The sequence below is a fragment of the Dendropsophus ebraccatus genome, chromosome 15 (genome assembly GCF_027789765.1).
Source record: "Dendropsophus ebraccatus isolate aDenEbr1 chromosome 15, aDenEbr1.pat, whole genome shotgun sequence".
Lineage (NCBI taxonomy): Eukaryota > Metazoa > Chordata > Amphibia > Anura > Hylidae > Dendropsophus > Dendropsophus ebraccatus.
In genome coordinates this window covers 2,529,407-2,541,699 of record NC_091468.1, presented here as the reverse complement: position 1 = coordinate 2,541,699, position 12,293 = coordinate 2,529,407, and the positions used below count along the sequence as shown (strand labels likewise).

The window sequence follows — 12,293 nt, the reverse complement described above, 5'->3', positions numbered from 1 at the left end:
CTGTAACGTCACAGACTGCAGAGCGGCAGATTGCAGCTGAGAGGTTGCCACCACCTCTGCCAACTATGGCCGCTGACATGCACCAGGAGGTAAAATCCTACGCCTTTTAGGTTACCCTCTTTACATGGCACCAGGAGATGGTGGACATGGCACCTGGCTGGAATTTTCAAGTGCCACTTCTCTTAAAGAAGTTGTCTAGTGTAGCAAACCTTTCCATTTTCATTTACAATGTTGGTGATTTCTGAGCGTTTTCTAAACTGGACAGCCCCTTTAAATGAAGGAATATTATGATATATCTGGTTTTCTACTGCAAATCTATTGTGCATGGTATGATCTGAATACTGGAAGGGTGGGAGATAGCTTACCATAGATTCGCTGATCAATAGAAGCAGGAGAGCCTCCTCAATGTTGTCCTGAGGGCAGTACAGGCTATAACAAGAAGAACTCGAATTAGGATGTATCCCAGTGTCAGAGACCAGTAACAGAAAACCAGCCATGCATGATTCATGTGCCACCTAATACCCTCCCCGGGCACCACATCAGCCCTGACACCAGTCTGCACCATGGTGATGATGAGGAATTCCCTGAATATTTACATTAAAGGAAACCAAGCGGCATATCAGCGGAGCCAAAACCAAACGGGGTGCCGACAGCTACGTATGTGACATTTACCTCCACAGAATGGAGAGGGGGGTAATAACCACCTGTGAGAGACTGAATCTATTGAACATTCCAGATAATCACATTGTAAGATTTATAAAGAAGTATTCACCATTTTATTACATGAAATTAGGATTTGGTCACCGACCGGCAGGAATTCTACCTCTCACAGAGCTGTCAGTGTCAAAAAAGAAGAAAAAGTATGTCATATAAATATGGGTGGCACATCCCAGATAATAAATGACTATATCTCTCATAAATAGATGCAATGAATCTTTATTAATATATCAAAAACTACAAGTGCAAGACAAACATCTAAAAACATTTAAAAACAGAAAAAACTTCACTGGACCGGGCAAAATAGCCTCGGTACCAAAGCACCCCGACTGGTACAAGTGTAATCCCCCTCCTATGGATACAAATGATATACAGATGTAAAACAATAAGTAAATAACAGATAAGTAAATGTAACTGTGCGCGGCTGGAGCTCAGTCTATATCTGAGATGGACACAAAACCTCGGATAACTCAAGGAAATAGAAAAAAATGCACATAATATAACATAAGAGCAGATATCACCATAGGAGGGAGCCCATGTCGGGGTCTGGAAACCCCACGCGTTCCGTCTCTATGCAGAGACTTTCTCTATGCTCTAAGTCTCTATTTCTCTAAGTCTCGGCATAGAGACGGAACGCGTGGGGTTTCCAGACCCCGACATGGGCTCCCTCCTATGGTGATATCTGCTCTTATGTTATATTATGTGCATTTTTTTCTATTTCCTTGAGTTATCCGAGGTTTTGTGTCCATCTCAGATATAGACTGAGCTCCAGCCGCGCACAGTTACATTTACTTATCTGTTATTTACTTATTGTTTTACATCTGTATATCATTTGTATCCATAGGAGGGGGATTACACTTGTACCAGTCGGGGTGCTTTGGTACCGAGGTTATTTTGCCTGGTCCAATGAAGTTTTTTCTGTTTTTAAATGTTTTTAGATGTTTGTCTTGCACTTGTAGTTTTTGATATATTAATAAAGATTCATTGCATCTATTTATGAGAGATATAGTCATTTATTATCTGGGATGTGCCACCCATATTTATATCACATACTTTTTCTTCTTTTTTGACTTTGTTGCTTTTTTATGTCATTTTGGGTTGAGAACCCTCTACTTTGTACCTTATTCTTTGAATTGATTTAAGTAGTAGTGCCCTGTCGTCTTTTTTGTATAGAGCTGTCAGTGTCTCTATAAGAATCTCCTCCCACTCTGCCCTCATTACCTGGATTACCTGCGCCTGTTTCATCTCATTACCTGTATAATAATCACCTGTCCACAACTTCATCACACTCCAACCTCTCCACTATGGCCAACACCAAAGAGCTGTCTAAGGACACCAGAGACAACACTGTAGACCTGCACAAGGCTGGGATGGGTCACAGGACAATAGGCAGCAGCTTGGTTAGAAGGCAACATCTGTTGGCGCAATTATTAGAGATTGAAAGAAACACAAGATGACTGTCAGTCTTCCTCGGTCTCTATGCAAGTTCTTGCCTCGTGCGGTGAGGAGGACTCTAAAGAGGGTCAGGAATCAGCCCAGAACTACAGAGAAGGACCTGGTCACTGACCTGAAGAGAGCTGAGACCACAGTCTCATAGATTACCCTTAGTAACACACCACACCGTCAAGGATTACAATCGGTCTTCCAGCTGACAATGACCCGAAACCCACCCGGGACAACCAAGGAGGAAACCCCCAGCCGGGACAACTAAGGAGGAGACCCGCAGCCGGGACAACTAAGGAGGAAACCCACAGCCGGGACAACTAAGGAGGAGACCCACAGCCGGGACAACTAAGGAGGGAACACACAGCTGGGACAACTAAGGAGGGGACCCACAGCGGGGACAACTAAGGAGGGAACACACAGCCAGGACAACTAAGGAGGGGACCCACAGCCGGGACAACTAAGGAGAAAACCCACAGCCGGGACAACTAAGGAGGGAACACACAGCCGGGACAACTAAGGAGGGGACCCACAGCCGGGACAACTAAGGAGAAAACCCACAGCCGGGACAACTAAGGAGGAAAACCCCAGCCGGGACAACAAAGGAGGAAACACACAGCCGGGACAACTAAGGAGGAAACCCACAGCCGGGACAACTAAGGAGGAAACACACAGCCGGGACAACTAAGGAGGAAAACCCCTAGCCGGGACAACTAAGGAGAAGACCCACAGCCGGGACAACTAAGGAGGAGACCCACAGCCGGGACAACTAAGGAGGAGACCCACAGCCGGAAAAACTAAGGAGGAAACATACAGCCGGGACAACTAAGGAGGAAACCCCCAGCCGGGACAACTAAGGAAGAAACCCCCAGCCGGGACAACTAAGGAGGAAACCCACAGCCGGGACAACTAAGGAGAAGACCCACAGCCGGGACAACTAAGGAGGAAAACCCCAGCCGGGACAACTAAGGAGAAGACCCACAGCCGGGACAACTAAGGAGGAGACCCACAGCCGGAAAAACTAAGGAGGAAACACACAGCCGGGACAACTAAGGAGGAGACCCACAGCCGGGACAACTAAGGAGGAAACACACATCCGGGACAACTAAGGAGGAGATCCCCAGCCGGGACAACTAAAGAAGAAACCCCCAGCCGGGACAACTAAGGAGAAAACCCACAGCCGGGACAACTAAGGAACAAACCCCCAGCTGGGACAACTAAGGAAGAAACCCACAGCCGGGACAACTAAGGAGGAAACCCACAGCCGGGACAACTAAGGAGGAAACACACAGCCGGGACAACTAAGGAGGAAACCCCCAGCCGGGACAACTAAGGAGGAAACCCCCAGCCGGGACAACTAAGGAAGAAACCCACAGCCGGGAGAACTAAGGAGGAAAACCCCAGCCGGGACAACTAAGGAGGAAATATACAGCCGGGACAACTAAGGAGGAAATATACAGCCGGGACAACTAAGGAGGAAACCCACAGCCGGGACAACTAAGGAGAAGACCCTCAGCCGAGACAACTAAGGAGGAAACCCACAGCCGGGACAACTAAGGAGGAAACCCACAGCCGGGACAACTAAGGAGGAGACCCCCAGCCGGGACAACTAAGGAGGAAACCCCCAGCCGGGACAACTAAGGAGGAAACCCACAGCCGGGACAACTAAGGAGGAAACACACAGCCGGGACAACTAAGGAGGAGACCCACAGCCGGGACAACTAAGGAGGAAACCCACAGCCGGGACAACTAAGGAGGAAACCCACAGCCGGGACAACTAAGGAGGGGACCCACAGCCGGGACAACTAAGGAGGAGACCCACAGCCGGGAGAACCAAGGAGGAAACACACAGGTGGAACAACTAAGGAAGAAACCCACAGCCGGGACAACTAAGGAGGAGACCCACAGCCGGGACAACTAAGGAGGAAACCCCCAGCCGGGACAACTAAGGAGGAAACCCCCAGCCGGGACAACTAAGGAGGAAACCCACAGCCAGGACAACTAAGGAGGAAACCCCCAGCCGAGACAACTAAGGAGGAGACACACAGCCAGGACAACTAAGGGGGAAACCCCCAGCCGGGACAACTAAGGAGGAGACCCACAACCGGGACGACTAAGGGCCCTATTACATCAAATGAATTCTGACAGATTATCTGACAGATTTTTTCAGCCAAAGTCGGGAACGGACTTGTGATACAAAAGTTAAAATGACTGCTTAGCATATAAATTGGCTGTAGGAGCACACAAAACGTCCACCTAACCATACGAAATGGCGGTTAACCATTTAAAATGGCACCAAACCATACAAATATGGCTACTGTATGACAATATAGTGGATCATAAGCCAGCTTATCTACCCTTATTTTCACCTATGTATTATGCAATCTCTCGGATACAGTATTATATCTGCACTGTCAAACTTGACATGTTCTGGGAAACATATTTTTTCTAAGAAACTGTCCTGTGAAATTCGGCCCATTTTGCGGGACAACATCCCAGTAAGATAAGTGATGCCTTGTGTGAACAGTCTGTAACTGGCTACTTTTAATGACGCAGATAAGAGTATATAAAAGGGTAAATATGGTACATCATTAGACAGCAGTGACTGGGGACGCCTGAAGCTGCCTGAAGTGACCTGTCGCTGTGGCGTGGTGATATTTTCCTGAAGATTCCCATTTCAGAAGTCATCAATGAAGTGTGACAGTGTGGGAAATGAAAGATTATTAAGGAATATATTATCAATAAACTGTTTAATTATTGCTGATTTGTCTGACTTTCTTTTCATGTTCTATAACAGAATCCAAAGAATCTGTTAGGACTATAAACAGAGAACAGGTCGTAAAGATAAGACTGAGATTTCTCCTCTTTTCAAATCCACTCCTGGCTTTGGCTGAAAAAATCTGTAAAATAATCTTTCAGACATCTTTTGGTATAATAGGGCCTGAAAGGGGAACTCCGGGTAGAGGTAAAAAAAAAAAAGGAAACTTCTGCAGAAGCATAAAGCATTACTTACCCATCTATCCCAGTTTTGAAACTACCAAAAATCCATTTGTTTTTGGGGGGTTTGTTCTGTTTTGTGTTTCTGTACTTCCTGGTTGAGCAGATGTACTCAGTACTACAGGTTCCAGAATGCAATGCTTTCCCTCAGCTGTCCATCACAGCCCTTCACCCTGCCCATTCCCCGCCCAAAGCTGTTGCAGAACATCGAGGCTGTGTTCACACATTGCAGTTTCATTGTGTTACTGAATTATTTGCAGTACTTTATAATTTCATTGTGGTCCCACCCGCACAGCACGCTGTATTCTCTACCTGTAATGCTGATATTGGAATAAAGCAAAGAACTTTTTGAATTTTTTTTTTCCTTTTCCTTTCCACACATATTATGATCAAGCAGCTTTTATCTTTGAAGTTGATTGCCACAAAAAGGACTTTATCCGATACTATCTTACATGGGATATACTGATTATGCCTTGTTTTTTGTGCAGGTGGTATTGGCAGTGCCGGCTCTCATCCTCTCTGCTGTTTAGCATTATCTATTTGTGTTACTGCATCATTTTTGTGCAGATACTGCAGTACTGCAATGACACTCCAACATGTGTGAACACAGCCCTAATTTCTCTGTAGACTTTTGCACAATCAGCGAAGTTGAAACACCTGCTTCTGGCCGGTCAGAGATGGTGAATCACGCCCTGCCCCCTCTCTGCATCATCAGCCTGTGCCTAGCAGACACACAATGTGAGACAGAGGCATGGAATATTTGTCTCCTGGGGGGGATAGCAGAAGGAACATGAGACAATGTGGGTTGGCACAGGAGCCATTTTTCTTTACTTCCTGGATTTCTATCAGCTACCAGTGTGGCAGAACTGTAATACATTGTATAGACACATCTATAGAACTTTTAATTTACTTTTAATAGAAAACAAGTTTTCCTTATCCGGAGTTCCCCTTTAAGCAGCGGCTCAGTAAGAAGCATTTCCTGGTCCTGGAGCGGCCGCCAGTCTCCACACCTGATCCCAGCGACAGCCCCTAAACCTAAAAGCTGTGAGATAATGTGTATAGAGGAGGGGGACACAATTCCTGCTGCAGGGTCTGCAAACCTGGTCAGGACCCCCAGGAAACGTCCGACCTCTGTAACTGCAAACACACTGCACCAGATAGGAACTTCTCTTCTTCTATTGTATCACATCCTTATTTCATGGTATAAAATGGTGAATAATTCTTTATAAATCCTACAATGTGATTATTTGGAATGTTCTATAGATTCTGCCTCTCACAGGTGACGTTACCGACCAGAGATATTACCCCCTCTGCGTTGTGAGTAGGTGGTCGGCAGCGGATCCCACTCTACATTGTCGGCTGTCAGACCTTATACAGACAGGGCTGTGTGTTTTCTACCATGTCTAATCATTGAATTTACCCCCGGAGACTCCAAACATCTCAGAGATGATCTCTAGTGATAGGCGACTCCCATGTCTGAATACCTATGCCCATGGTAAATATTCCCTTGTTAATAAATTAGCAAAAATGTTAAGAATGTTGTTTTTCTATTTTTATTATGGAGTCATGAGTCCGGAATGATGGGGGGGGGGGGTGGGACACAATGTGAAATAAAGTACAAAAAGGTCTGAAGACTTTGCACTGTAGCCTATAGACTTTAGAAGAGACTTACCATTAGGGCCCGTTCACACTAAGCAAATTCAACATGTCAATTCTCTGAGCGGAGAGCAGAGGCGTGTGAACCCTCCCATAGAGACGCCATTGGACACTAAGACACGTCGGATCCACCACAGAATTCCGCCGAATTTCCTCAGTGTGAACTGGTCCTTAATGCACGTACTGTAGTCTGCCAAGAATGGGGAATCTAGAGTCTGACCGGGGGGTTTCAGCAGTCGGACCCCCACCAATCAGATCACAAATAGTTGATGGGTGTCTTACGTGGGAAAGCCCCTATAAAAGAGGTCATCCACTCTGGACAATAACTGTCCATCAAATAGGAAACCCAGTAAAATGATCACTAGGTATCCTACGTCTTATAGAGTCGATGGGCACTTTATGGGCACATTCTCTGCTCTGAATAGGGTCCCCAATAAACTAAGGCTCCCCCTTCAACCTCTCCCTCTCCTCTGGCATCTTACCCTCGACTTTTAAACACTCCGTCATCACTCCATTACTGAAAAAACCCTCTCTAGACCCCTCCTATACAGCCAACTATCGCCCCTCTCTAATCTCCCTTGTATCTCTCTTACAACGCCTGGTCTATCCCCACCTAACCCGCTACCTCTCTTCATGACCCCCTTCAGTCTGGTTTCCGTCCTCTCCATTCTACAGAAACTGCTATAACTAAAGTCTCCAATCATCTCCTCACCGCCAAATCTAAAGGCGACCACTCTCTACTAATTCTCTTCAACTCTCACATTTAAAAAAAAATAATAAATCTGGCGTCCCAATGCGCGCAAAGGCACAAATACAAGGGCAAATAGAAAGTGCAAATGTAGGCCCATAACTAGCACGGGCCGTCTGGAGCACTCCACGGCTCCCACACACTAAATAATACTCGCCAACAGGAAGGTTAGGGAGTGAGCTAGTGACATCACCATGTTATCCAGGAAGTGACATCACCATCTTATCCAGGAAGTGACAGCACCATGTTATCCAGGAAGTGACAGCACCATCTTATCCAGGAAGTGACATCACCATCTTATCCAGGAAGTGACATCACCATCTTATCCAGGAAGTGACTTCACCATGTTATCCAGAAAGTGACATCACCATGTTACCCAGGAAGTGACATCACCATGTTATCCAGGAAGTGAAGCCTTGATGCAGTAATAAGTGTAGGGAAAAAGCCCTTTATAAGCATTTCCCGTAATAAGTGTATATTGATGATTTGTATAACTTTTGGGGGGCAATACAATACTTGAATAAAAATTTTCACTGGACTTCTCCTTTAAGCACTAAGACCTGTAACATTGGTCGGTGACTGGCTCACCCCCCTTACCTGCACTGCCCTATTTATATAGAAGGCCAGACCATAGTAACTATGAAGCAGTTTGCTCCTCTGCTGCTCATATCCACCCCCTCCTTATAGTGTGTAAGCTCATGATGCGAGCAGAGCCCTCACTCCTAATGTATGGCTGATAATTATATGTATATCTCTGTAATGTCTGTTTTGTGTCTATGCATGTACCCCCAGGATTGTACAGTGCTGTGGAATCTGTTGGCGCTATATAAAAAATTATTATTATTAATCTAAAGACATTATAATCCATGTAACCCCTTCAGGACCAGTTCAGAAAGTTTCTTAAGGACTGAACGCAGCATCTAAAGGGTTAATGGTGGTGATTCGAGCTTGGTTGGGAGAAGCTGCACCCCTTCCATCCTAGGATGTAACTGTATGTTCCTGAGCGGCAATGCTCTGCAAAGATGGACGTACAGTTATGTCCTCAGTCATCACTGGGTTAATAGGAAAGTGTTTGTAGGGCCAGTAGACCGTTGTGTGGCCGGGACTCAGCGTGTCGCTGTGTATGAGATATAAACGCTGCTTACTGATCTCCAGAATGGATCTGCGGTTTTTGACTGAGGATCTCGTAAGGGAAAGAACCTTCATCTCTGTTGAGTGTGAGTTCAGGCCGAGGACTTGTCAGGGGGGACCAGTAACAGCTCTCGCTCAGTGAATGGAGCAGGACCTCGGCCAGCTGCCGGCTCGCCACCTGGAAAACAGGAAAGGAAGGGAAACAAATGGAATTCATGTGTAATCCTCTGCGGCCGGACTAATCTGCTGTGCGGGGGCAATCATCATGGTTGGGTTCAACCTCAACCCCTGACTGAGCCCCTGATAATAGCCGCAATACAAGATTATCAAACCCCGCCCAATATCAGTACATGGTTACCGGACAGAAGAGAACGGTCACTGCTCCTGTAATCTGAACGGACCTTTATCTAAATGATAGAAGGAACACAGATAGAAGACATGAGGGCAGCCGAAGCACGCTGGGGTCTGATTGTGCGGCATTTACCGGTGGCTGAAGAAGTTGGATGCAGCCCAACCATACAGTGAGCTGACCATACAATGCAGGCACCCCAGGATTTTCTGCTATGAATGTGGACGCACAGCAGCTGTATACCTGCACAGCTGAGACCTCCCCCGCTACCTGCACGGCTGAGACCTTTCCCCTTACCTGCACAGCAGAGGTCTCTCCCGCTACCTGCACGGCTGAAACCTCTCCCGCTACCTGCACGGCTGAAACCTCTCCCGCTACCTGCACGGCTGAGACCTCTCCCGCTACCTGCACGGCTGAGACCTCTCCCGCTACCTGCACGGCTGAGACCTCTCCCACTACCTGCACGGCTGAGACCTCTCCCGCTACCTGCACGGCTGAGACCTCTCCCGCTACCTGCACGGCTGAGACCTCTCCCACTACCTGCACGGCTGAGACCTCTCCCGCTACCTGCACGGCTGAGACCTCTCCCGCTACCTGCACGGCTGAGACCTCTCCCACTACCTGCACGGCGGAGGTCTCTCCTGCTACCTGCACGGCTGAGACCTCTCCCACTACCTGCACGGCGGAGGTCTCTCCTGCTACCTGCACGGCTGAGACCTCTCCCACTACCTGCACGGCTGAGACCTCTCCCGCTACCTGCACGGCTGAGACCTCTCCCGCTACCTGCACGGCTGAGACCTCTCCCGCTACCTGCACGGCTGAGACCTCTCCCGCTACCTGCACGGCTGAGACCTCTCCCACTACCTGCACGGCGGAGGTCTCTCCTGCTACCTGCACGGCTGAGACCTCTCCCACTACCTGCACGGCGGAGGTCTCTCCCGCTACCTGCACGGCGGAGGCCTCCCCTGCTACCTGCACAATGCAGACCTCTGCTGCTGTTGCTGGGTCACTCGCTGCTGCTGTTGCTGGGTCACTCGCTGCTGCTGTTGCTGGGTCACTCGTTGCTGCAATACTTTATTACAGTAGCAGAGTTGCGAGCAGGTCACAGCTGCATTTGACTTGTATTGAAGTCAATGCTGGCAAAGTCCCCTGCACTGTAACCAAGTATCCAACAGAGCTGGCTCTTATGCAGCTGTCGCATCATGGTCACATTGTGTAGCAAATTGCATCCTGATGCCAATGACAGTTATTAGATGTCACAATGCAATAGTGCAATCTTCATGTTGTAGCTGTAGCTTGTAGGGCACTGATGGCTAACCTTCACACTCCAGCTGTTCCTATAATACCTGGGCAGCCAAAGCCGTATCATTGGTTATTTAAGCATGATGGGAATTGTAGTTTTGCAAAAGCTGGGGTGTTAAGGGTAACCATCACTGTATATATAGGGTATATTCATAGATTATGGGTAATGTTTTTGTAACTTGTATTCACCAGACTAGCTCTTTAACCCCTTAAGGACCGGGCCTGAAATGGCCTTAATGACAGAGACAAATTTTATGAATATGACCAGTGTCATTTTATTCATTAATACCTTCGGGATGCTTTTACCTATCCGGCTGATTCTGAGACTGTTTTCTCGTGACATATTGTACTTTACATTTCTGGTAAATTAGAGTCGATACTCATAACGAATCTTTATGAAAAAAACCCCAAATAATGTGAAAAAATTTGAAAAAATGCATTTTTCCAACTTAGAAACTTTTTTGCGTATACAGAAAGTGGTTATACCACATAAATTATATATTAAATAGCATTAGCAACATGTCTACTTTATGTTGGCGGCTTTTATTAAACGATCTTTCATTTTTTTTAGACAATAGGGAGCTTAAAACATTAGCAGCAAATTTCCAAATTTTCAGTAAAATTTCAAAATCAGATATTTTTAGGGACCTGTTCAGGTTTAGGCTGGGTTCACACGCTGTAACTGTGCGGCTGTATTTTTTATGCGGCTGTAAATGTGCGGGTGAAACTACTGCCAAGGGAAAAAATAGACATGCGGCTGAAAACATACGGTCATTTACTTGGAAATCTGGTTCAACTAAAAATAACAAATAAAATGTTAAGAAAGTGATGGAAACACCTCTGGATGCATCTGGGAAAGCCGGGAAACAGTTTACATGAATCGCTATTACCGGGGTTTGCGATCCTCTGCACTAATGCCGATGTCTCTCATGGTTAATATATTGAATTAATAAAACACATTTTCGTTGTAATAAAGTCCCTTTTATTGTTCAATAATTAAATGTAAACGATTCCATCATTTTGCAATTAAATATACTGTTAAAATAAATATATATATAAATAAATGTATATTTATATATATATTTATTTTTTGACAGTATATTTAATTGCACAATGATGGATTCGTTAGAATTAAATTATTGAACAAAGAAACTGTATTTATTTAAACGAAAATGTGTTTTCTTAATTAAATATTAATTAGTACAGGAAGCTCTATAAGCCGTTAATTCATATTGCCGGTAATAGAGCTTTCTGTACTAATCATCACTTTACTTTAATTAAAACATCAAATGTTTCTTCTAATTATGTTATCACAATAGCATTATTAGAAGAAACATTTAGAATTATATGTGCGCTCAGCTGATTGGCTGATCGTCTCAGCGCACATATAAAGAGCCGGTCCGCAGCACAGTGACTTCATTGTGCTGCGGACCAGCGAAGAGGACACATCGGGGTGAGTATAGAGCTCTCCCCACCCCCTCCCCAGCACTGCACCCCTCCCAGCAAGGAAGGGGGGTCACTTAACCCCTTCCTTGCTGGGATGGGTGCAGTCTGACATCAGTCTGGCCCCCAAGGGGTTAAGGGGGATGCAATACATCCTCCCTTAACCCCTTGGGGGCCAGACTGTAAGCAGCGATCTGTAAAGATGCTGCATACTGTAAGGAGCACAACACCGCTCACAATGATGGGTGTTGTGCTCCTGTTTGTGTGTTTTTTGTGTGTTTCTCCCTTTTTGTTTTTCAGATATCGGTATCCTGGGGATTACGTCGGATTCCATGGGCTACGTCGATGACCAGCGGTTGTTCTTTGAATTTTTTTTAATAAAATGGTCAATGAGGGGTGTGGGGGTGTTTTTATTTGAATAAAAAAATTTGTAAACTTGTGTCTTGTCTTTATTTCTTTACTTTATAGACTTAGTAGTGGAAGCCGTCTAATAGACGGAATCCATTA

General features: G+C 46.0%; 1 protein-coding gene across 2 annotated transcripts in view; it reads right to left on the bottom strand.

The window, feature by feature from the left end:
• Positions 1-12,293, bottom strand: part of TTC7A (tetratricopeptide repeat domain 7A) — a 314,521-nt gene that overhangs the window by 221,383 nt on the left and 80,845 nt on the right. For both annotated transcript variants that reach the window (XM_069954611.1, XM_069954612.1), the window contains exons 7-8: positions 8,707-8,870; positions 366-429 (exon numbers count right to left, since the gene is read on the bottom strand). In XM_069954611.1, coding sequence (XP_069810712.1) covers positions 366-429; positions 8,707-8,870 — 228 coding nt within the window. The remainder of the gene's footprint in view (positions 1-365; positions 430-8,706; positions 8,871-12,293) is intronic.